Source organism: Solenopsis invicta, chromosome 5 (assembly GCF_016802725.1).
Source record: "Solenopsis invicta isolate M01_SB chromosome 5, UNIL_Sinv_3.0, whole genome shotgun sequence".
NCBI lineage: Eukaryota > Metazoa > Arthropoda > Insecta > Hymenoptera > Formicidae > Solenopsis > Solenopsis invicta.
In genome coordinates, this window is record NC_052668.1 from 9,352,630 (window position 1) to 9,380,072 (window position 27,443).

The following is a 27,443-nucleotide window of genomic DNA, read 5'->3' on the forward strand; positions in this document are numbered from 1 at the left end:
ACTTAAGTCTGAAGCCATACAAGATAAAACGAACGAACGAACAAACGAACGTATTGGCGGCGAGGTGGTATGTGTGATAAGAAAGAAAATTTGAGGATTTTTTCAGATTATCTTCGTAATTGTATAACGATATTTGTCAAACGATTAAACACCGACTGAGGTGAGCAAAACGGCTGGATGTGAAAGTAGTCTAATCGAATTTATTATACGATGTAATCCCATCGTAGAAGCGCGTGAGACGACCAAGTATGATCGATTGTTTATCGTATCGTAATACACTTGTTTGTGTGCGAACATGTATGTTCGGTTTTGTTCTGCGTTATCTCGCAAATTTATGAAAAGAATAAACAAAATAATCTTCTCTAGTTATATATGTTAAAAATCTACGTATAAAAAAAATTAAATTGAGAATTACGTTGCAAAAGTTGCCGTAGCTCTGAAATGCGCAGTTTTTATTTTCTATTTGAAGTAATAAATTCGAGAATCGAAAAATTTTGAGATACAATTCGGTAAAGTGAATTTTCTTTTTAGGTAAATCTTGTCATTTATTTCTCGATTTAGGCCTCTGTATTACGCAGCTGTTGGAATAATCATTGAAGCAATGGAGAAGCCTGTATCGTCGGATATAGTCATCATCGCGGGTAATTCTCATCCGGAGCTTGCAAATCTGATTGCAAAGTAAGTGGGATATAGAATGTTGATGTAAAGGTTGATTTGCTTATGACAGCGATAATTTGACACTTTTGATTGTTTTACACGATGTTAATTTTTGTCAACAGTGAATCCATTCTTTCGAGATGTTTAACACTAATATACACTAATATACACGATTTAAAAAAGACTACTTTTTTTAAATTACTGGAAAAAGAACAAAAATTCTGATTTTTTAAACTTACTATTATATTTTTGCTATGTAAGTGACATACTCTCTAATTATTGTTTATCGTATTAATGTGATTCAGGAAACTATGTAATCTTATTTTTGTTAAAATTTTTTTTTCTATTTTTGGTTTATTTTTATGGATTGGAGTATGGTGAACTAGGGTTAAAAGTCATATATATACAGTAAAACGAGGTGACTTTTGTAGTCACTATGTATCACTTTTCAATTTCAAATTTTATATAAAAATTAATTGATTTATCAAGCTAGAGCAAGAACAAGCAACAATTAATGTTAGTTAAAAATATTTAAATTTTTAGCCATGATACAAATAATATAACAAAACAAGTTTCAAGTTTACTTAGTCTTTATCATCATAGTCTTGTTCCATTTGTAAAAACAATAAAGATGGACTATTGGCAAGTAATAAAAATTAAAAAAGAACAAAGTAATAAACATAAACATTGGATTGACATGTAAATAATATTCATGGCATTTATGTTTGATAACAATTAGATGTCCATAAAATTGTCTCAAAGATCTCTTCCTCAATTTTTTATCAAAATGATCATTAATTACCTCAACTTAAGACCGAAGAAGTTTTGTAATACAAACCATTATTCAATAATTAAATATAAAACAAACTTGAACTGTTGCATTAATGAAAAAAACATATAAGTGTTAATAAAATTAATTTTCAACCAGTCAATTTATGCTAAAATAAAAACAAAGTAAACTGACTTATAATAGTTATTGTGTACAGATGTGAAATGGTCAAAGGTTTAAAATGAAATGATAATAACAATTTTGAAAATGCTCATGATCAAATAAACTTATAAACAAATTTATTTAAAGTCATTGTTGTGAATTCTTTCAAGCAAATAAAAATAAGGTTTGTCTAAAAATTTGTTTAAAAATTCTATCTGTTAAAATTAAATACAGTTTTTTTTTATTTTAATGTGGATTATTTTAGATGTTAATTTTTTAAAATAATTCAGTTTAAAATCCAAAATCTCACCATTATCATACATGTGATCCAACTCTACCATATGATTTTTGACAATTGAATTTATGTTTTTTCTATATGACTTTTGTTCTTACATGTCTCTTATCCTGATCCACATTATAATAGACATATCACAATTTTTACAGTGAATTTTGTAAACAACAGTGTTAGATTAGAATTTCTATTTTTGTCTTTTAATGAAACCACTTAATCTATTTAAATATCCATAACCTAATAAGCAATTCTTATCTGTGGCTGAGATAATAATTTCAGATGTATTTTTTATGTAATGGAAGGCTATGATCTTTCTTATCATTAACATGATTTATTTTTTACTTTTTAGTTTCAATTTGTTAATTTTGACATTGAATTCATATTCAGTATCATGAAAAATTTCCATAAACAGTATATTATTTCTACAATTGTTTTTTATAAAATTTTTTACTGCAAATGTTGTTAAATAGTTCTAGAAATATATAATAATATATAACTCAAATATGGAAAAATATTTTTATATTTTTTTGAACTAGAAGCCGATATTTCGATTTTGGAGGGCAAAACATTTTTTTCATAGATTGATGCATAGTTGTCAAAATTCTAAGTCTAAAACTGCAAAAGTTATTCAAAAACTTGCCGATCATTAGGAGATTAGCATACTTATGGTGAAGTATGGCATGTGTAGTATGGAATACCTTTCATTAATTTTTTTTCCTGGTTCAGCAAAAATTAATGATAAAGCTGAAAAAGGAAGTATTATTTAAAGTACAAAGCAGTAATTTTTTTTACTTTTTATTTAGAAAATTTTACGAATTGCCTTTAATAAAAACGATCTTTCATATTTCTCTTTATATAAATTTGGCCAATGTTTTTGAACATGTAAATTGTATAAGAACAAGTGCAGGTTTTGATATTTTAACTTTCTATTAAAAAAAGAAAAGTAATAAATTTTTGAATTTATTTGATCCTTTCTGGACCAAAGTTATTCATAATGTGATGCTACTGATAGAAAATAATTTGGTCTTATAATTTATTTAAAAACGGACTTGTTTGCTTTTATAGAAAACTCTTTATTATTTTTATTTTATAATTGATATACATACATATAGTAATATATATACATAGTTAAATTATTATTTATTGTATTTATATGATTATTTAAATAAAAAATGTTATGCATATGTATATGTATACACATAAAGTTGTAAATAAATATTTGCATTAAGGAAAAAATTACTAAAGTTTAATAAATATTTATTCGAATAGTAGTAATGAAATATTTGCTAAATGTAAATTATATATATATATATATATATATATATATATATATTTAGTACAAGTATATCACTAATTTAAGTATTATTTTTTCATAGAAATAAATATTTATGTACCATAAATAAATATTTTATTAGCATTATTCGAGTAAATATTTATTAAAATTTAGGAATTTTTTCTCACAAGAGGAGGATCAGGTGACACCCTGGGATTTTGATCCCAATTTTTTTAATTATTTTGGGAACGAAAAAAAGTTTACGTCTCCCGGCGTTTGATCGAATAGGCCTTTGTTTCGGAGAAAATAAATTTGTGAAAATTGGCCATATTCGAAGCGCGCCATATGAGCCTTCCCGGTAATCGTCGTAGGTGCTTCATAATCGTAAGATCCGGGTTTGCTCCCGGAGGTGAACAATAATTTTTTTTTAATGAGTGTTTTTATTTATTTTTATTTGTTTTGATGATATTGATATAGTATGCAAATTTTTTAAATAGAAAATTTAATTTAATATCACATTTTAAACATTAATTTAAATTTAATTTTAAGGGAATTTTAATTTAAGTAATAATTTTGAAATAATAAATAAGTAATAATAATAATAATAATATATAAGTCATTTGTAATGGATAACATATAATGAAAACGTATCTAAGTTTTTAAATTGTTTAAATTTAAAATTTAATTGGAAATAATATTAACAGTTAATTGGAAATAATATTAACATTTTAAATTTCTAGTTTTTAAAATAATTAATCGTAGAAGAAGAAGAATAAACAAACATCTGAATGTGAATGTGAATATTTTTATTACAAAATTCAATTACTTAAGGGGTTATAATACCTTTGCCTAAGAAATTTTTCCTCTTTTTCGGTAATTTTTTTTACATCTAAGGAATAGAGTAATTAAAAAACGGGTTTGAGGTTTGATTTTATTATAGTTTTTAGTTATAAAATATATTTTTTTAATTTAAAAAATACTTTAAAGAATATCTTCTAGATGGCGCCAAAGATTTGCGCTATGCCGCACAGTGGGCAAAAAGGCTCATTTTTTAGACAAAAATCGACCGACAGTGCAATTCTTAACAGATTTCAAAAAATTTTTTTTAAGTTATTTGTAATGAAATGCTTTATAACATGATATTGCGCCTTTTTTCAAAGCTTCAATTAAAAATGGTGAATCAAAAATGATTGCTGAAAGTGCTGAAATGATATTGAATGTGATATCTTATCTGTGTAAATATTGGATATATTTACGCTAAATTACATAAATATATATGGTTTTTTTGACACGCTAAATATGAATTTAGCAACTGAAAAATTCTAAACTTAAAATGACATTGAATATGGAAATCAAAAGTATTGAAATTATACAATATTTAGTAGATTTACAGAAAAGTTAGTAAACATTAGATACATTGTTATTTTTAAATGTTTTTTTTAGTTTGTAATATTATGTTGTTAAGAGACTAGAGAATGTTGTTAATTAGCAGAATTTTGTTATATCGCTTCGTTATAACTGTTTGTGTATAACAAAGAAGTCTTTTTACCGCGTCAAGGTATTTGCTATTGAAAGGGTATTTGTTTTTTTGGATATTTAGAATTTTTTTATTTTGTTTTTTTGTTCTTTTTGTGTTTTTGGATTCTTATATCCTAAGCATTATATTACGCGTTATTTATACACGCATACACATGTATACATACGCGCAAACACATACGTATATTTTTATATATTAAGGTGATGCTAAAGTCGTCCTTTTTTACCGACCGAACGTCCATTTTCGAGCAAGCCGTTTTTCTAATTGCATTTACAGATTTAAAAATCTTTTTCCACAATTAAAGTATAGATAGTAATGTATAATGGACGCTATATAAGGATAAGGAAAACAAAAAAATTGAGAATAATTTTCCAATTTTTTTCGTTTTCATTATCCTTATATAACGTCCATTATACATTACTGTCTATACTTTAATTGTGGAAAAGGATTTTTAAATTTGTAAATGCAATTAGAAGAACCGCATGCCCGAAAATTAACGTTTGGTCGATAAAAAAGGACGACTTTAGCATTTCTGAAATAAAAGACCTCTTATGTTCTCATTCTAAAACTCAATTAAGAGATCTTTTATTTCAGGAATGCGCTCAATATATAAAAATATAAGTATGCGTGTGCCCGTGTGTATACGTGTATAAATAACGCATAATATAATGCTTAAGATATAGGAATAAAAAAAAACAGTGCGTGTGTATACGTGTGCGTGTATAAATAATGCATAATATAATGCTTAGGATATAGGAATAAAAAAACAAACAAAAAGAACAAAAAAAACAAACAAAAAGAACAAAAAAAACAAAACAAAAAAAACAAACAAAAAGAACAAAAAAAACAAACATGAAAAAAATTCTAAACAAAAAAACAAATACCTTTTTAATGGCAGATACCTTGACGCGGTAAAAAGGCTTAAGCATTGCTTTGTTATGCACAAACAGTTATAACGAAGCGATATAACAAAATTCTGCTAATTAACAATATAATATTCTTTAGGCTCTTAACAATATAATAATTACAAAATGTGAAAAACATTTAAGAATAATAATGTATTTAATGTTTACTAACTTTTCTGTAAATCTACTAAATATTGTATAATTTCAATACTTGTGATTTTCATATTTAATGTCATTTTAAGTTTAGAATTTTTTAGTTGCTAAATTCATATTTAACGTGCCAAAGAAGTTATGTTTTATTTGGCGTAAATATATCCAATATTGTATCACATTTAATATTATTTAATATTATTTAGCACTTTCAGCAATTATTTTTAATCCGTCATTTTTAATTAAAGCTTTGTTTGAAAAAAGGCGCAGCTCCATGTTATTGAGCATTTTATTATGAGTAATTTAAAAGAAAGTTTTTTTGAAATCGGTTAAAAATTGCACTGTCGATAGATTTTTGTCCAAAAAATGAGCCTTTTTCCCCACTGTGTGCCGGTTCAATTGGTGTGCAGGATTCCGGCTGACTGGTATGCCGTAGAACAAAAATTCAAAATATCTCATATTCTCTGATAAATTTGCCATCGAAGTACGTAGGATTCTTGAAAAATATTAATTTTTGTGGAATTTACACTAATTTGAAAAAAAAGTATACACATTTTCGTTGAAAATTGTTTATAAAATTGGTTCCGCAAAAAAACTAACACTTCTATTAAAAAACGGCTACGCACTTCGATAAACAATTTAATTTAGCGCAGAATAAGCTTTGTTTGAAGTTAATTCGATGTAAATTGTGAGAGCTACGCTGCATACCAATTTGAAAAATGGTGTTTTACAGAAATCACATTCAAAGTTTTGCAACTAGAAAACTTGTAATTATTAGAGACTCGCCGTTAATCTGCAATGTCTGCATCATACAATTGACATTTATATACTCATCAGCTATGACTTTTCGAGCTGATGTCTGCTGCCTACGAGTTTCTTCAGCTTCCTTGGTCATGGCGCGCTCAGCTGTGCGGATCCGGTGTTCGTCTGTTTCAACGCAGAAATTGTAGCGAGTACTCGCAATTATCAAATTTAAAATTTGCATAATTTCCATAATGCTGTACAAATCATCGTTAAAATTGCAAACAACAATATTTGCGGCAATACAACGATTGTTTTGTTACTGTGAATGGTTTTCGGTGCTATTGCCCGCAGCACAGAATTGAAGCTTTTGTTGCTATTTTGGGTAAACTCATCAACGCAGCGAGATAGCAACTTGTCTTGACTTATTGTTAGTTTTTCATAAATTGATTGAACAGCTTTAAAAACTTCATTATTCAAAGCTGGTTTGTGTTGGTAGTGATGTAATCCGTTGTGCGCTTTTGTCTGCTGCCACTGCCAAGAACACCAAGAGTTTTCTTCGACTGGGCAACAGTCGTGTTGCGGTTTGCTGTCTATGGAAATCTTGTGGAATAAAGTTGCTCATATTTTTTGTCTCATATCTTCAATGGAATTAGGATTTCTGCGAATAGCTAGACCATAATATATTGTCAGCTCATCGATCAGTTTGCCTGTCAATTTGCCTCTGTCTCCAAGACCTCTTATATTTTTTTTAAATTACGTAATTTTGTACCTCTATAATACTATAATAAACTATCAGGAACCCTCAACTACTTGACAATTGAAGTAAAAAGGCAGAATATTCGGAGAGCGCTCCGAGGCTTTCTCCGCGCGCCATGGCGCCGCGTACAAACATGGCTATTTCATATATGAAAGAGTTCCAGATCGACTTTAGGCGAATAAAATCATATTCTATATATTCCAAAGTATTATTTAAGCAAAAAAAAAAAATTGAAATTTTTTGATTCTCAAAGGTGTTATAAGTTGTAATACCTTTAAGTATTGCGAATTTATTACAAAATAAAAAAACCTCTCGTTTATTTAATACAATTTTGTATCCGCTTTTTTTATCGGTTTTAAATTTAAACAATTTGAAAATTTAGATACGTTGTCTTTATATGTTATCCATTACAAATAACTTACATATTATTATTATTATTACTTATTTATTATTTCAAATACTAGTACTTGAATTAAAATTTTCTTCAAATAAAATTTAAATTAATGTTTAGAATGTGATATTAAATTAAATCTTTTATTTCAAAAATTTGCATATTATATCAAAATAATTTGCATATTATCAAAATAAATAAACATAAATAAAAACGCTTATTAAAAGAAAAAGAAATTATTGCTTATCTCCGGGAACAAACTCAGATCTCACGCTTATAAGGCAAGCGCTTAACTGACGAAGCCAACTGCGCTGGTTGGAAGAACAGTTACCGGGAAGACTCATATGGCGCGCTGCGGTGCGCTTCGGATATGGCTAATTTTCACAAATTTATTACTCTGAAACTAAGGCCTATTCAATCAAAAGTTGGGAGACGTAAACTTTTTTTGTCTCCAGAATAATTAAAAAAAATTGTGGTTGAAATCCCAGGATGAGTCACCTGATCTTTCCCTGTGGGGGGATTTCCTTACCCAATGTGGCTTTTAGTATATCGCTTTATTTATCACTGAAAATGTTTAAAATTGAGTGTTTATTATGTTTAAATTTAATTGATAAACAAAGGAAATATATGCGAATTTTTTCTATTACAATTCTTTAATAACAAATGAAAAGAAAAGTTAAAAAGTGTTGAGAGCAGGATGTTAGAGGGAGGATGGCGATCGTGGAATATATCTAGGGTGGTGGAATATCATGATATATCGTATAATTCGTATTGAATTCTAAAGACAACCGTTAAAATTACTTTGATAGTCTATTGTATGATACTGTTACTGGTTACATTAGTGTTCATTGTGTTTTTATAATAGCTGAATTTCAGTTTTATAGGTAGTAAAAATTTTTACAGATACTCCCTATGTAATTTTGAGTAATACGTTACATATAATTTTTTTAACTTTAGTCTAACTTGAAGGCTTTGAATGTGAATTTTAACTAATATTGAATTTAATGTGTATTGTAATGTATGTATGAATTTTACAAATAAAGTTATGCTATGTACAGGTTATAGTTATGGAATATAATATTATATGGTCCTCCTCCATGTGCATCATGAACATTGTATTTTCTTGCGACTTTATACTTTTGTAGACATTATATAATAATTTAAAACAAAAAAAATTGTTAAAAAAATTTTAAGCAAAAACAAGTATTAAAAAAATTTTTTTCTAATAAAATAAAATTTATAAAATGTTTATAAAATCTTGTTTTGTAGCACTTACTTGTATAAATTTTACGATTTATCATTAATTTATATATTTTTTTATAAATAAAAATGCCTTTTATGGCATTCCCCTGTTATTGCACAAATACATTTTTCACCTCTTTAGTAAATTGTAAAGTACGTTCATTTTATACAGGGTGATTTATTAATGGTTGGAACAACTATTTACCATAAGAGATGACTTACTGACTTTACTCTATATAAATTACATGGAGTGCAGTCGGTAAGTTATCTTTTATATATTGAACTTCTATCTATAGAGTGATTAATACGACTCTATGACTAATAAACTGATGTTGGTTAGAATTGTATTGCATTAACATTTACTGAGTTTTTGTAAAAAAACAAAAAGATATTCTACAATTCTCTCTTTTCCTCTAATGCTTCATAATTTTTTATGTACATTTTATATACATTTTCTAGTTTTCCAAGCAGTTCAAACTATGCATCATTACGCAAACTACGCATGTTTCAAAACACAATTTTTAATTTCAACACTTATTAGCTATCGTAATTTTTTGTTCCTTACTAATCATTGTGGGGTCATTCGTGTTTTACGCTTCTATTAAAGGTCTATGGCACCACAGTGGCGCTTTCGGTTGTTATTTCAGTAGTTGGGTCGGTGTGAAAAATTCACAATGTACGACTGACTCCATCTTGGCGGGTAAAGGTGATAAAATTGGAAGTAAATAGTTTTAATATTTTGTATAATTTTTCATTTTATCAATCCATTTGCACGTTATTTATAGTTTTTAACTTTAATATAAATAAAAGTGTTTGATTTTTATGTTATTATAGAAATGTTTCATTATATGTATACATATAGTTTAAAAGAATATATAAATATAAAGATGTAACTTTTGCTTTTGAAACTAAACTTTATTATTAAAATTCTAGTATTAAAATTAGTACATTAGGTAGGTACACCGTAATGCGATGGTTTTTATTCATAATTTTACTTACAAGGGGAGGACCAGGTGAGAGACCCTGGGATTTTGATCCCAATTTTTTTAGTTATTCTGGAGACGAAAAAAAAGTTTACGTCTCCCGCGTTTCATCGAGTAGGCTTTAGTTTCAAAATAATAAATTTGTGAAAATTGGCCATACCGCGGCGCGCTATATGAGCTTTCCCGGTAACTGTTCTCGCAATTAGTGCAGTCGGCTCCATGCGTTAGGTGCTTGCTTCACAATCGTAAGATGCGAGTTTGCTCCCGGATGTGTGCAATATTTTTTTTTTTAATAAATGTATTTATTTATCTTGATGATATTAATATAATATGCAAATTTCTAAAATAGAAAATTTAATTTAATATCATTTTCTAAACTTCAATTTAAATTTAATTTGAAGGGAATTTGAATTCAAGTAATATTTGAAATAATAAATAAATAATAATAATAATATATAAGTTATTTGAAATGGATAACATATAAAGGCAACGTATCTAAATTTTTAAATTGTTTAATTAAAAATTTATTTAGAAATAATATTAACAGTATTTAAAAATTCTAGTTTTTAAAATAATTAATCGTAAAAGAAGAATAATAAACAAACATCTGATTGTGAATGTGAATGTAAATACTTTTATTACAAAATTTAATTAGTCAAATATTGCAGATTTATTACAAAATTAAATTATTTTGATGGACAGCAAGGATAAAACGTGAAAGAATTTCGGCTTTATAACCTCCTACATACCTGCAAGGGGATTAAAAACTTCTCGTTTATTTACTATTTTATATCCGTTTCTTTTACCAGTGTTAAATTTAAACAATTTGAAAATTTAGATACGTTGCCTTTATATGTTATCCATTTCAAATAACTTATATATTATTATTATTATTATCTATTAATTATTTCAAATATTATTACTTGAATTCTAATTCTCTTCAAATTAAATTTAAATTGAAGTTTAGAAAATGATATTAAATTAAATTTTCTATTTCAGAAATTTGCGTACTATATTAATATCATCAAGATAAATAAATACATTTATTAAAAAAAAGAAAAAAAATATTGCACACTTCCGGGAGCGAAACCGGATCTTACGATTATGAAGCAAGCACCTAACGCACGGAGCCGACTGCACTGGTTGCGAGAACAGTTACCAGGAAGGCTCATATGGCGCGCCGCAATATGGCCAATTTTCACAAATTTATTATTTTGAAACTAAAGCCTATTCGATGAAACGCCGGGAGACGTAAACTTTTTTTTCGTCTCCAGAATAACTAAAAACATTGGGATCAAAATTCCAGGGTCTCTCACCTGGTTCTCCTCTTGTTAGTTTTGATCTTCTAGTATATGATTAATAAATGAAATGATACTAACAATTGGTGAAATTATGTAATTTGGCAAACATATGAACAAAGTTGTGGCAAATTTTAACTGAAATGCAGGAAAAATTATAACTTTCTTAAAAATTATCTTAGAGAATTGATTAAGAAAAGAAATTAAAGTTAAAGGATCATATTTTTATTTAAAAAATGTTTCATTGATTTAGATTCATAATTTAATGTTAATTTTGCAACATAAATAATACTTACTTTTATGATATAAAATTAGCATATAATATGGGATTTTTAGGAATTATAGCTTAGTTCTGTGAGTTTATTGAATTTTAACCCTTAAACACACCGATCCCGTAAAATACGTAAACACATTTTTGGGTCTGGGAGACTCTTTGAACTTTGAGAAGTTATAACTTTGGTTCTAATGAACATTTTTCAACAATCTTTTTTTTTTATATAAAAATGTCAATTCTGATGCAATCAGAAATGTGATTGCATAATTGATATTACCGAAAATGACTTATTGTTAAGTTATAAAAGAAAAGCCATTAAGTAAAAATTAGAAATTGTTCAAAAATTCACTTTTTTTTTTATTTGTATCTTTGCAGTAAAAAACTTTTAAGGTCTTTCAAATACAGCATTTTAAAGATAAAGATTCATACTTAAAAAAAAAAATTATTTGTCATTTCTTTTAAAAAGTAGAATTATATAACAAGGAGAATATGAGGTATTTTTGGGTGTCTAAAAATCCACTTTTTTCAAAAAAATTATCTTTGCAACAAAAAACTTTTAAAGACTTTACAATACGGTGTTTTAAAGCTAAAGAGTCATACTTTTAAAAGAAATTATGTCACTGCAATTTCTATTAAAAAATATACTTATGTACCAAGGCGAATATGAGGTATTTTTCATAAACTCAAGGTGTCTAAAATTGAAAATTGATGTGTTTCATAATATATTTCGAATCCTACACAAAAATCCTCTCTTTCACGGCACTATAGTATTTTAACTTTAGACAGAGTAACACACGAATAGGACCTGTTTGAACGTGTTTTGACCAGTTTTTTTCTATAAGATTACTCACAAAAAAGTTTCACACACTATATAAGTCGCATTGACCCTAACAAAACTATGCTGTCGTGCCGTTTGAATTCTAGTTGACCGAAAAAGTTGATTAACCATATCAATCGAAAGAGATTTCAAACTTTTTTTATGTCTTGGTCCGAACCTCCTATCTCATTTCGTCTTCACACAGCAAGCGTTCAAAACTTTATATGGAGTCTCTCAGACCCACTTATGTGTTTAAGGGTTAATACTGGAGTTCAATATTACTAGAATTTTAATACTAATTTTAGTACTAGAATTTTAATAATAGAGTTTAGTGTTCAAAAATAAAAGTTACATCTTTATATTTATATATTCTTTTAAACTATATGTATATGGTACATATGATGCAACATTTTTATAATATAAAAATCAAATACTTTTATTAATATTAAAGTTAAAAACTATAAATAACGTGCAAATATATTGATAAAATAAAAAATTATACGAAATATTAAAATTATTTACTTCCAATTTTAGCACTTTTACTCGCCAAGATGGGGTCAGTCGTGCATTGTGAATTTTTCACACCGACCTAACTATTGAAATAACAACCGAAAGCGCCACTGTGGTGTCATATACCTTTACCAACGAACTTTTTTTAGGTGAAATACAGGCGCGTGTAGTACGTATTCTATCGATGTATGCAACGCGGGAAATTTTACTCGAACGCGAGTGACTTCACGATGGCTAATAAGAGTTATATATCTTAGTCTTATTTATATTTTTTAATGTTCAAAGTCGCTTAGGTGTGAAACCTGGTGGCTGTGCTGTCTACCACAAGTCAAATCGCGAAACAATGGTAGAAATAGGGGATTCTGTGCGCGGTAAGGATCTTTATCTAATCCAAACTGGCACGAAGGATGTGAACAATAACATAATGGAGCTTCTCATCATGGCTTATGCGTGTAAGACATCATCGGCCAAGAACATCGTCGGAGTGATCCCGTATCTACCTTATTCCAAGCAGTGTAAAATGCGGAAACGCGGCTGCATAGTGTCCAAACTTCTAGCAAAGATGCTATGCACGAGCGGCCTAACTCATATTATTACAATGGATCTTCACCAAAAAGAAATCCAAGGGTTCTTCGACGTTCCCGTGGATAATTTGAGAGCTAGTCCATTCCTTCTACAGTATATTCAAGAATCCGTATGTAATAAGATTTTAAAAGTTAAAATAATAGTAAAAATAATAATAATTATATTTATTTGTAATAAGTAATAGTAGTTTTACATTATAACTAGTAATTTTATTACAACTATTATTGTAAATTAAATATTATCTAATCGTTATATTGAGGTAACTGTATCTTATATGGCCTATCTAAGTTTTGCGATTTTTTAAAATTTTTTGCTAAGTACAAAATTAAAAACTGATGGCCAGATTCAAAGTAAGAAACATTTCCAAATACTAATTTAAAATAGGAGACAATTTCAAACATTTATTTGTATGCAATGAAGATTTTTAGATAAAAATGCCATTTAAATCGTATTTGATACAAATGTACTCAATATGGCCTAATTATAAGTTTTCTTTTTACAAAAAAATGTTAAAAAAATTGATAATAAAGTGATCCAGTGTTACATTTATAAGTTTATAAGTTTAATATATTGACATGTTTATCGACATATTAACATGTAAGAATACAAAGAACTATTTTTGTTAGCAATTCATTAAGTAAACAATCAAATAAAACAGACTTATTTTAATTTTTTCTTCTTAAAACCATGGCTTTTAAGTCGGAGTTTAGTAGGTGGATTAAAATGTATGATCTAAAGTAATAAAAGTACTGAAAAAAAAACATTACAATCAATATGTGTGTGGGTGTATGCATGTGTGTGTTGATCTAGGTTATATTGGTTCTACAGAGTTTTTTTTCTTTGATTATAAATAGAATTTTATGATGGAAATATACATTAAATACAGGGCTGTAAAGTATAAATATAGTTACAATAATATGAACTGCAGAGATTAATAACCATCACTTAATAGTTATAGAAAGCAGTAACTTTCTCATGAAATATATCATCTCATGAAATAGATCATGAGAAACTAATCAAGAAAATTGTATCTTAATTTTATTGTCAATAACAGAATACATAAACCGAGTAGCCAACTGTTGCAAACAAGTCATGTTGATAGGTTGCACGATATAATAGTGTTATTTCAATTCATTATAATTACTTAGAAACACCAAGGCCATATAAAGTACATTTATTTTGCTTAATAAAAGTAGAACTTGTTAGTTAAATAGATTCAATGTAATTTTAACATATATATTTAACCATTACTACTCATTAGAGAAGAAAAGGTTATTATGTCGACAATGGCTATCCCTATTATTTCCGATATTAGGTGACGTATTCTAACAATCGCTTATGGAGTTATTCGTTTAGTAGCCCGCCTTGTTTTTAGTGATCCTAATATGCCAATACATAATGACTGACAATTGTTGACATTTTCACTTTTGAGCACTTCTAAATTTTTTTACACTTTTAACTTTTAATTACATACATTTCCTCATTATTCTTAAACTTGAATGTATTATCACACGAAGGTACATACATTTGAGTGTTATTTTGTTATTTAACTTTTTATTTGGCCGTATACATTTCGAGTTATATAAAGTTTAAACAATAACATGGACTTTTGTTAATATGGTTTTTTAAGCGAAATTTTTATATCGAAATATTTCTTCGATAAATCGATTATCATTCTAAAGAGCGGTGTTTAGAAACATTAGAAACATTATTTTATGCTTGTTTAAACAGGAATGTGCATGTTAAACAGGGATAAAATGATATTTTTAATGAAATTTCTAATGGTATTTCTAAAGTTTTTGAACGCAGGAAAATTTTTAACAATGGAAAATTAAAAGTATATAATTTTGTAACAAGGTAGTTTATTTTAAACCAATATTTTAAAATTATTTTTATGGATAGCCATATTACAACCACTTTTTTCTCTTCCACCGATTATGCAGTACATTAGATTTTTATGAATTACGTTGTAAATAATAAATATTTCATTACTTTGAGTCTAGAATCTGTCAAACAACACTTTGACGAATGTAATTGTTCAAGTTTCAATAGAAAATATTAATCATAAACAAAGTTATTCAATAAAATGAAAATGAGTGCTATATTATTCTCTTCTACTAATTAATAACTATTATTAATTATCAATCACTATTTTTATTAACTATTAATATTACTAAGAAGGAAACAACTGTCTCCGATTTTAAAAGTTGGATTTGCTAAAATAAAAGACCAAGATCTCTGAAAGTATTAAATGGTTAAAGACGAGCAATTTAAATAAGATGTCACTTAAATTATACATATGTCATTTTATCTTTTCTTTGTCAGATTCCTGACTATCATAATTCTGTGATCGTTGCAAGAAATCCAGGTAGTGCAAAGAAAGCGACTAGCTACGCTGAAAGACTGCGCCTGGGAATTGCCGTGATACACGGAGAACAGAGAGAGGCTGAATCCGATATGAACGACGGCCGCTATTCCCCACCCGCGCTAGCGTTGGCCGCACGTACGATGGAGGTTGGTGTGGGTATGCCTTTGCATCCGGCGAAGGAAAAACCGCCTATAAGTGTTGTCGGAGATGTTGGAGGACGTATTGCTATTATGGTGGTGGGTAAAAATGATGTACATTCGAACTTTTGAAGTTTCCAAAATTCGAAACTTTGAGACTTCATTTTTCGTTAGTTTGATACTTTATTCTTTGAAGCTTTGAATCAAAATTATGCAATTATTAATTTAATTGAAGCGAAAGTGATATTATGGCCATCTATTTACATTCATTATATACAATAACTTTGTTAAGTTTTATACAATAACTTAGGTTATTCATCCAGCACGAAACTCTTTCAGAAATACTTTAGAGATATTTCATTTGAAAAAATGAAATATTTCAGAAAGATTTCGAAATATTTTTGCAATGTTTAAAAAATGTTTCTAGGATAGCAAAATGTCTGTGATTCTTGTACTTAAAAACTTGCAGAAGTATTGTTGAAAGGTTGAAAATATCTGAAAATATCTGAAATCTTTTTGAAATATTCTACTAAAAAGTTACTAAAATTTTTCTGAAACATTGCTAATCTTTTAAATATAATAAATTTAAATATTAGGACAAGGTGGAGCAAGACCATTGAATAATAATAATACTGGAATAGGTACTGTCATATTATTCACTTATAAGCGAGAAACATGAAAGAGCATGATGAATGTAACTTCTTTCTCTATCTAACCGCTCTCTGCGCATATGCATACAGCCAAAATTCTTCATGTTATATTCATATGATAAAGAGAGAAGTCCCGTTGATTGGCTCTCTCTTTTGGCACGCTTTCTGACGATCAGAGCCTATTCCAGTATTATAGTTCAATGGCCAAAGTAATAATATTTGTTGCAACAACTGATATTGTAAGAGCAATTTTCCAATCGACGCGAATAAACAATAACCGAATGTGACCGAAAGTAGTATTTTTTGCAACAAACTCTTTGTAGTTTTCTGGATAAGAAAGTTATTTGTAGAAATGTTTCTAGGCATTAAAATTATTAAGGCTCTTGAGTACTTGCTGCGGTCATATTGAAGTCGTGACGTCAGAAGCAAGAAATTGCGTGAAATGGCACGTAATTTTGTCCGACATGCCATTTGTAAATAAAACCAATTTGGATAAAACAGATTAATTAGATGGCTTTAAAACACTTCTAAATATTGCTCACGACTATCCTTTTTCCACCTAACAGTCAGTAAATAGTCATAAACACGTAAAGTGACGCTTATTTAGACAGGAAAACACATGCATAGCTATTGAAAGGAGTGAAAAATATGCTTTTATGTATAAAATTCAAAGAAACTTTACTCGCGGTCCATTTTTACAAATTTGGTAAATACGAGACAAGTCATATTTTCACAATGAAACACATAATAACAAAATGACATGCACGACAACATCTCATCGTCATTTTGTCACGTTTCGTGTCTATTAGTTCTAATTTTGTCCGCGACGGGATGTCGCTACCATTAACGCGGAGTTCTCGATTGAGGAGTTAGGAGCCTTAAATTGACTAGCAATTCAATTTGTGGTATTTTTGTTATACTTAACAACTGCGTTTTAAAGTTCAGCAAACATGTGACTCATGTTTGGGAAACTTGTAAGTGTATATAAATTTACCTAGTAAATTATTATTGAGCACGAAGATCCGTTTTTGACTGGTTAGTTGTTTCTCAATTTAGATCTATTGATACATTTTTTGGTTATAATAGATTATTATAAGTACTTTATATAATAGGTTATTATAAATACTTTATATAATAAGTTATAATAGGTTATTATAAATACTGAAATACTTTAAATTTAAAGTATACTTTAAAGGATATTTTAAATGTAAAGTACTTAAAGGAAATATTTAAATTAATTATATTTAGAAAATTACAATCAGTATTTCAGAAAAATTTTAGTAACGATTTAATAACTTTGAATTTAAAGTACTTCAGAAATAAGAATTAAATTTATTTTATTTAGAAAATTACACGTATCAAAAATTACAATAAAAATTATAAAATACAAGTGTAGTTTTTATTGTACGTTTTTATTTATTACTAGTAATTTGATTAATATAACAAATGCAAATATGATTTTTAAAATATTGAATAAAAAGAGTGCATAATATATAGAAGAAAGTAATATTTTGTTTGTATAACATTTTTGTACTCCTATTACTTATTGTTAGCACAACACACCGCGAGTGGACTTAGAAAATTTGTATTTGTTCAATCAGTAAAAACAACAAAGTAAATTTTTTTTTGGATATGTTAACCTTAAACATGTAAGTGGGTCTGAGAGAAGACCCCATATGAAGTTTTGAACGCTTGCTATGTGAAGACGGAATGAGATAGGAGGTTCGGACCAAGACGTAAAAAAAGTTTGAAATCTCTTTCAATTGATATAGTTGATCAACTTTTTTGGTCAACTAGAATTCGAACGGCACGGCAGCAAAGTTTTGTTAGGGTCAATGCGACCCATATAGTGTGTAAGTGAAACTTTTTGTGAGTATTTTACATAAAAAAACAAAATACGTTCGAACAGGTCGATTTTCAGATGTCACTTGCATACACTCTGTCTAAAGTTGGAATACTATAAAATGTTGTAGAAAAAAGAGTTTTTCCGAAATATATCATGAAACACATCAATTTTCAATTTTAGACACGATTTAATAAAAAATTCCTCATATTCGCCTTGTTACATAAATACATTTTTTAATAGAAATGACAATAATATAATTTTTTTTTTGAAAGTATGAATCTTTAGCTTTAAAACGCCATATTGTAAAGTCCTTAAAAGTTTTTTGTTGCAAAGATATGATTTTCTTAAAGTGGATTTTTAGATGCCCAAAAATACCCCATTCTCTATGTTACATTACATAATTATACTTTTTAAAAGAAATGACTTTGCCAAATTTTATTTTGAAAGTGTGACTCTTTAGCTTTAAAACGCTGCATTTGAAAGTCCTTAAAAGTTTTTTGTTGCAAAGATATGATTTTTTTTTTAAGTGGATTTTTAGATACCCAAAAATACCTCATATTCTCCATGTTACATAATTAACTTTTTAAAAGAAATGACTTTGCCAAATTTTATTTTAAAAGTGTGATTCTTTAGCTTTAAAACGCCGTATTTGAAAGTCCTTAAACGTTTGTTGTTGCGAAGATATGATTTTTTGATGGAAAAGTGAATTTTTGACCAATTTCTCATTTTTGCTTAATGGTTTTGCTTTTATAACTTCACAATAAATTATTTGTCGGCAATGCCGATTATGCAGTCCCACTCCTGAGATTTTGAACTTTTGTTTTAAAAAAAAAAATCGTAGAAAAATATTGATTGTAATCAAAATTATAGCTTCTCAAAGTTGAAAAAGTCTCCCAGACCCAAAAATGTGTTTCCGTATTTTACAGGATCGGTGTGTTTAAGGGTTAACATACTCAAGCAGAAAATTTATTCAAATGTTAAAAAAACTCAATTTGAAAATTTACTGCATGTGATAGATTTCAGGAATATTTCTATTGCAACATTTCATATTACAAGATTTTTAGAAACATTTTTGTTGCAACTTTTTATATGACATTTTGCAGTATTCTCTTAGAAGTATTGCACATGAAAGGTTGAATTTTTTCTGCAACAATTGGTGCTGTATGGATAATCAATATTTTATATTGAAACTTAAGGATTACATTTATTAAAGTTTTGTTTAATAGATTCTAGATTCAAAATTATGAAATATCTATTACATTGAATATTTATTTATAAAAATATAATGATATAGCATAATGGGTTGAAGAGGAACAGGGGCTAATATGGCCTTCCACAAAAATAAATTTAAAAAATTAGTTTTTAAAAAGATACAATATTTTGTTACAAAATTATATATTTTAATCGATTTTTTATTACCAGTACATGATCTACTATGTTTCTTTATTGGAGACATTATGGCTTTCATCTTAAGAGGATGCTAAAGTATCGCGAATTACCGACATTTACAGCTTCTAAATATCTTCGAATTGGCATTACAGAATAACAACTTTTTATAGAATTGAAATACGTGTAAAAAGAAGAGGTGTTCAGGTAAATTTTATAAGAAAATTGAACAAAAAGTTAATAAATTATTAAAAATTCACTCGTATAGCTGTCATCTGAGGTTAACTTTATTTTAATACAGAAGTTGTGTTGCTCGTACGTACTAAATGATTCCAGATAGCAATGCATTCTTTGCACAAAAGAAGAAATATTTGCTAATTACAAGTTTCCCTTCGGTTGCAGTCACGTTGTTATATCGCAGCCGCAAATCTTTTTGTATAAGACTATCTAAAGGCAATAGGAAGGAAACTGTTTCTCAGGCAACTGAAGGACAATAGTGTATGAAACTTATTAGTATAAAATTTCCAATAACTTGTTATAAATAGTTTTCGACAATTCTTTATTATAATATTTCCTTCAGATATAAAGAAATGTGTGTTAACATCATAATTGATAAAAATTATATATTTATGTATTTTAATATATTTCAATGAAATATGTATGTTATACCCAGATAGCACAACATTTATGATAAATATTAATAAATATTTATCAAATTTTTTTTATAAATATAGAAATATTTCATATATATATTTTATATATTTGACAGAAAAAGATTATAAAAATATTTATTCAAAGTATTGTTAAAATATTTATTAAATATTTTCTCAAATATTTATGGTAAATGAAGAATAAATATTTACAAAAATATTAATATAAATATTTATAATAAATAAAAAAATATTTGTAGTAATATTTTGTTAACATTTTTATAAATATTTTGTTCATTTATAGTAAATATAAAAAAATTTATTCTGTTTTAATAATATATATTATGTTAATAATTTAATGATTTTTTGTTTTTGCTGCCACATATATTTTTCTTATAATAGAATACAAAATGGTACTGTGTATTTAATGTACATGTACATGTGATGATACATACGCGACAAACAAACCAAATAACTAGTGATATCGTTACATTATCGTTGCGCAGTTTTTTTTTTATTCTTTTTTATACTGTACCGATATATAATCATATGAAATTATAGACGAAATAAGTTCGTGAATGAAGAAACCTCGATCTACGTCCTAATAAGCAGACCATATTTTTTTAAATGTTTTTTAATAAAAATATTTTGTATTTAATTTAATTATAATTATATATACAATATATTGTATTATATTAACATATATTTTCTAGTTGCATTTTTATTTAAACAAATAACAAAATTCCAGATACTATTCCGCATTTGTGAAAACTATAATTTTATACATGTTTATATAAATAATATGCTTTAATTATACATATTTTATTTTTTCGATAAAGTATATTGATCTGATCTACCAGTTATATACACATACCAGCATAAAGTGTTCACAGGTCATCACGAGGGATCAGTTTGCAACGATCACAAAGGTCAAGCAACGTTCAGCGAAGTCGCGACTTGGATGGGTGACCGCTTGGGACTTTCCGAAAAAAATTCCTAAGAATGGAATTTTTGTGAAAATTGTTTTTTAAAATATAAAAATATTGTTTTGCTCATTGGGATTACGAGGTGTAATATAATATAATATAATATAATATAATATAATATAATATAATAACTTAAGTTATTATAAAAATAGAATAATTATAAAACAGAAGAGGGAAATTGTTTCTCTCCGATTGCGCACAGTTGTTTCTGGCATACATTGCCGGCAAAATCATAAGCAAAAGCGGAAGCCGCTTTCCTCAATAAAGATGGAAACTTAGGCAATGTAATTTTTATCAAATTGATCGCAACATGAAGGAAACTTGCTATCTGGGATAGTAGAGCACCCTTCAAAAAACACGCATGAATAACATTGATCGTGTGAAATTATAACTGAACGCGTAACAAAAAAGAAATGCTAATGTGCTTTTACAGCATGCATATTTCGCTCAGTGAAGCTGAACTGTCATTTTTTGCATTGAACACACACACACGCACGCACGCGCACGCACACAATACGCACATGCAAAGAGGATTTGGAGTTATTAAATACTACGACGGAATGACGAATCATGTCTTATCTCTGCTGACACACTTGCGCGCGGGCGCACACACAGTCATTCACGGACATACATACCGATATATTACCAATATACATATATGAGCGAGCATACAAGCTCAAACTAGGGTAGGTGTGTATATAAGCCGATGTCATGAAAGAGACCTTCAAATATTTTTAATTCCAAAACTAGACATAGTAATGTTCTAAAAATTGAGGTTTTTCATTAGGAATGCAAGTACTACAACATCTAAAAAATTCAAGCAAATTGACCGAACATGTTTTTTTCATATAAATTGTGCGAGATCCTTTGCTGCTCTTATAGCTTAATTTTTTTTGTTTTTACACTGTCAATTGATTTAGCGTTCCACGTTTCTTATTTTGTTTTTCTTTCAAAGTACGATGCTGTCTTAGTATCTATTGCATAAATATAATATATAAACTATTGTTACACAATTATATAAAAAAATATTGCAAAATGCATAGATTTGCACATGATCTCTTTTTATCGTTGATACCAAAAATGTATAGCACGTATCACTTAAGTTATAGGACAGCAAGGCTGCGTCCAGCTCCAGGTGTAACTAATAGATAATAGAGATAACAGATGACAGATTTGTTTTTTTTATTGCTGCACTGAACTGTACTAGAACTTTTTGCTTTTCAAACATATCTATTTGAAGTATATGTGATAGTATAAGTATATAGATAGTATAGATGTTTATCCATGATATCACTTTCTGTTTTGTAATAGTAATACTATCGCGATAGATATACGTTTGTTAAATTTACGACAAAATCTGCAATAAAATTTTAAATGTAAGTTCTGATATTGTCAAACTGAAAAATGTGTAATTTAAATGTGGCTGTTACTTTTTGACAACTTTGAAGATTCAAAGATTTAAAAAAAATATATTTGTCTTAATGGTGAATTTATTCAGAGAATGCAAAACATTGTAAATAAAAATAATATATCCTAATAAATATGGAATTATTTAATTATGATTCGGAATTGTCATAACATGCAATATTATATATTTAGTTTCAATTTTAAAGAGTTAAGCAGTTCTTATTGAATAAACATAAGTTTTTAGAATAATTATTTAATTTATAGTCTATTATATGTTGTAAAATTACGGTTTTATGAAAGAAATTGATTCACAGGACGACATGATAGACGATGTACAGTCATATGTAGCAGCTGCCGAGGTACTTAAAGAAAGAGGAGCTTATAAAATATATGTCTTAGCTACACATGGTTTGCTTAGCTCAGACGCGCCTAGACTCATCGAGGAATCTCCAATTGACGAGGTAACAATATAAAGGGACTATTCTACTTTGTTGAGTTTTAAAATACAACTTTGACCAAAGATATTAGGCATTTTATATTTTTTTAAAAGTTTTTAATTAAAAAGATTTTAAAAAGGAATTTAAAACAAATTAAAATGTGAATTATTTTTGTTTCAAGAATTCTTTGAATTTACATACCAGTAATTAACAGAAAATAATACAAATAATAGAATTCTAGATAAAAAATATAGGTGTTTAATACTTTTGTCTAAGGCTGTAGGCTTATTTAAAGAAAATTGTTTAGACAAAAATGTTGAAGCAATTAAGATGTAATCTTTATAGAAATATTTATTGAATTTTGTAGACTAATGATATTTTTTTATTATTACGAATTATTTTGTACATAATGTATAGCGTTAAATTGGAAACTATAGAACTTTTTTATGGAAATGATAATTTTATTTAATCTTATTTTAAATAGTTTACGATGATAAAAATTATAATATACAAAAAATAATATTTTTATAAAAGTAGTATTTTAATTGCTTTAATATTTTGCTTTAAAAAAAATCTTGAAAACAGGTCTTTTTTTAGACCAAATAAAATGGAATATTTTTTTGAATTAGGTTTTAGACTAATATGGAAAAAAATGTTTTTGTTTAATGTTTCCAGGTCGTCGTAACCAATACGATTCCTCACGACGTGCAAAAGATGCAATGTCCGAAAATTAAGACTGTCGATATCAGTATTCTTTTAGCGGAGGCAATTCGGCGTATACACAATAAAGAATCTATGTCATATTTGTTTAAGAATGTAACTTTGGAGGATTAGGAATTAGATGATTGAAAACACGTGAAGAGCTATAGTTTTGATTATGAATAAATGATGATTGAAAGTCACACAGGATTCAATGTCAGGGACCATGTCCAGAATACATATCCGTCTCTTAATTTTCTACACTATTTTTATATTTCCCAATTCGCAGAATGACAGTGAACGTATAAATTAGTCCCTTGCATTTATCAGTGAAGATAATCAGCCGATTTGTCTTTAATGTCCATTTTTTTGTAATCATCTTGTCTCTATAGTACATATTAGATTAGTATAAAACAGCTTATTATTCGAATATGAGATATAGTCGTTGCATAATAGACACTGTACAATTTTAGAACTCTGTAAAGTCATAATGTGTATTCTATGCTTACCAGTAATCTAGTGCTAATTTTATTGTATTAATTAAAAATGTATTTTAGTTCGAGACATAATAAATATATTTCAAGTTATACAGATTTTTTTATAAATATTTTGCAAAACAATGCATCAAATAAAGAAATATTAAACAGTAACGTCTTATTATTTTTTTTAAACGATCATTTACTGACGATTATTCAATGACTAGTGCAATAACTATATAAAAGTCAGATTGCGTAAAAAAGATTAATTAATAAAAATATAGGAAGCAACCGATTGGACACAGTACAATTTGTCACAAGCCACTCACAGCGTTTGAACAGAAGAAAATTACTAGGCACCAGACGCTGTGATTGGCTGTGTTTAATTGTACTGTGTCCTAACAGATGCTTTTCGTTTTGACTGTAATATCAACTAAAAGTTATCGAAATTAAAAAATTAAAAACTTATTTTTCTTCATCAACGATGAAAATTTTTGATCGCAAATATCTGAATTTTGAACCTGAAATCAGCTACCAAGAAGAAAACGAAAAATTTGTTTTATATAACGATTTAAGCGAAATAATCTTGTTTTATTATAATATAATTTTAGAAAAATAACTTTTAAATGAATAATGTTTATTTTCACCAACCTAGATTAATTTTGATTTTTTTTTTTGTTTTACGAGGAAGAGGGAAATCTTTACAAACCCTGGCTATACCGAGGGACTGACCGTCGGGTCATCCAGGCAAGGCCAACTCGACCGGGACTAACCCGGACGAGACCCGTTCAACCGCCATGGCGATCCTCACCCGACGAAATAGGAAAGACGCCCTGGAGCCTATACTCCAGAGAGTGGAAGATTTGATACGATTACATCTCGAACGATACTACCACACATTACCTACACTCTAAAAATCTCTCCCTTTTTGTGCCTTCACTTGGTTCCGCCGGACAATGAATGGTTTCGGCCAACAATATGTCATTCCATTGGTAACCATTCTGCCCTTTCTTAAAAACTCACTATTACAATACCTCACAATTATGAATTATATCTTTAATCTTATCTATTCTAAATTATTCCTAAAGTTTAATGATTATGTTTATTCATATACATTTTATACATTTATGTACTAATTTCTTTACAGCGCTTATTCAGCGTGGCTATCGCTCTCCTAGAGGTGTTATACATCTAATGTTGCACTTTTATAACCCTACACTGTTAAATATGTGTTAGCCACTGTCCTTGTGTGAAGTCTCGCCCAGGGAAGCTTTACTTGATGGTTCTTTCCTCTGCATCTCGTTCCGCTTGTTCCTTTTCCTTAATGACACTTTTGGAAAAGTTTTTAAAAATTTTCCATTTACTAATGTCATTCAGACTAATGTTATTTGAAGATTCTCTCCAAGCTAAGATTAGCTCCATCAAAATGATCCGCTGTGTCTGCCACGCCTCACATCGCGCGAGCGTATATTCTGTCGTATCGGGTTTCCTGCTACAATGGGCACACGTTGCCATTACTCTCTGGATACTATTCAGATATTGGTTAAAACACTCTGGTCACTATTTGGCTTGTCTTAAATGTCAAGCCATACTCTCTTTCATTCCAAATCTATTCTGTCAGGTGCTGAGTCAGACAGTACCTTATTCTTCCGCCTAGATGGTTTTCGCTACGGTCCTCGAGCTTGGTTCTCTATTTATTGATTGAGGCTCTTTCTTCAGATCTAATTGCATTTTGAATTCTAGCCGTCATTATAATTCTCTCCTCTTTTATGGCGCATGTTCTAATGTAAACTCTGGCATATTCTTTTGCCAATATATCTAGTGGGATCTGCCCGGCTAGGATTGCTGTCACATTGTGAGAGACCGTTCTGTAAGCTGATATAATTTGCAACGCTACCTTACGCTGGATTTTCTTCAGTTTCTTTTTGATCTGTCTGTTCCGGGTAATTGTTTCCGCCCAATTCGGGGCTCCGTACAATATGATAGATTGAATCATGTTAGCGTAAAGCCTCCGACGCTTCTCTCCCGATCTTCTCTAGTTGGGCCTAAGCGGCCATCGGGGTCGCTGCTGTGCTCTCCGCCTTTAGGATCAGTTGGTTGAAGTGATCCTTGAAAGTCCAATTTCTATCCAGCGTAAGAATAGATATTTAATATTGGGGCCAAAGGGGATTAGCACATTACCAACTGCCACCACTGCATTGTCAGGCATTGGTTTTCTGCTCAAAAATATCACTGCCTCAGTTTTACTTGGGGCAACTGTCAGTCCCAGTCTTTCTATTACTCCGCACAACATTGCGAGTACCAGATCTGTTTTGACTATCACGTCCTTCACTGTAGAATCTGCCACTATAATATAAGCAGGGTGTCATCTGCGTAGCACCGTGCGGTGCAATTCTTTGGCAGTTCCAGTTTTAACTTCGCATCATAGGCTACGTTCCAGAAGAGCGGTCCTGATACAGAGCTCTGAGGAACTCCACCAGGTCACCTGACAGGTCTACGGCTATCAACATACATCAGGTTTCTATTGCTAAAATAGCTGTGTGCCATTGCAATAAGATAGTCCAGGACTTTTCTCTCAGACTAATTTTGATCTTGGTTTAATTTACTCTACCCTTTTAGTTTTAAAAATTAGAAAAAGATAGAGAGTAAGTTAAACTGAGATCAAAGTTAATTTACATTGATAAAATAAACATAAGTGAATCTAAATAAATTTTTCCATGAACATTTATTTACAGTTTTATTAATATAAGCAAAAAATTGATTTAATCTGTAATGTTATTTTCTTAAAATATAATTATAAATATGTGTTATAAAAAATTATATAAAACAATTATATATAAGACTTGAGAGTAAACAAAAAAAAAAATTAAATATCTTAAACCAATAAGAGAATTATAAATTTATACAGATACTCAATCGTATTAATAGAATAATAGAATAAAGTTTTTAAATTTTTGGTAATATTGTGAGATGTGACACACACCTAAAGCTACTAACATATCGTGTAGAGAAATAAGACTCGAATAGTTTACAAAGATTGGATAATATTTTTGAT

General features: G+C 28.5%; 1 protein-coding gene across 7 annotated transcripts; it reads left to right on the forward strand.

The window, feature by feature from the left end:
• On the forward strand, positions 1 to 27,097 carry LOC105205506 (phosphoribosyl pyrophosphate synthase-associated protein 2). 7 transcript variants are annotated; one of them, XM_039449467.1, is made up of 7 exons: positions 1 to 160; positions 562 to 678; positions 12,786 to 12,930; positions 13,047 to 13,455; positions 15,672 to 15,950; positions 23,091 to 23,237; positions 25,076 to 27,097. In XM_039449467.1, exons 4-7 carry the CDS (start codon positions 13,105 to 13,107, stop codon positions 25,253 to 25,255), a joined length of 957 nt encoding a protein of 318 aa, XP_039305401.1. In that variant the 5' UTR covers positions 1 to 160; positions 562 to 678; positions 12,786 to 12,930; positions 13,047 to 13,104; the 3' UTR covers positions 25,256 to 27,097. The 7 variants fall into 7 exon arrangements, with proteins under 7 accessions (XP_039305401.1, XP_039305396.1, XP_039305400.1 ...); XM_039449462.1 differs by lacking the exon at positions 12,786 to 12,930 and having other exon boundaries at positions 532 to 678; positions 25,076 to 27,095; XM_039449466.1 differs by lacking the exon at positions 12,786 to 12,930 and having other exon boundaries at positions 532 to 678; positions 25,080 to 27,095.
• The last annotated feature ends 346 nt before the right edge of the window (positions 27,098 to 27,443 follow it).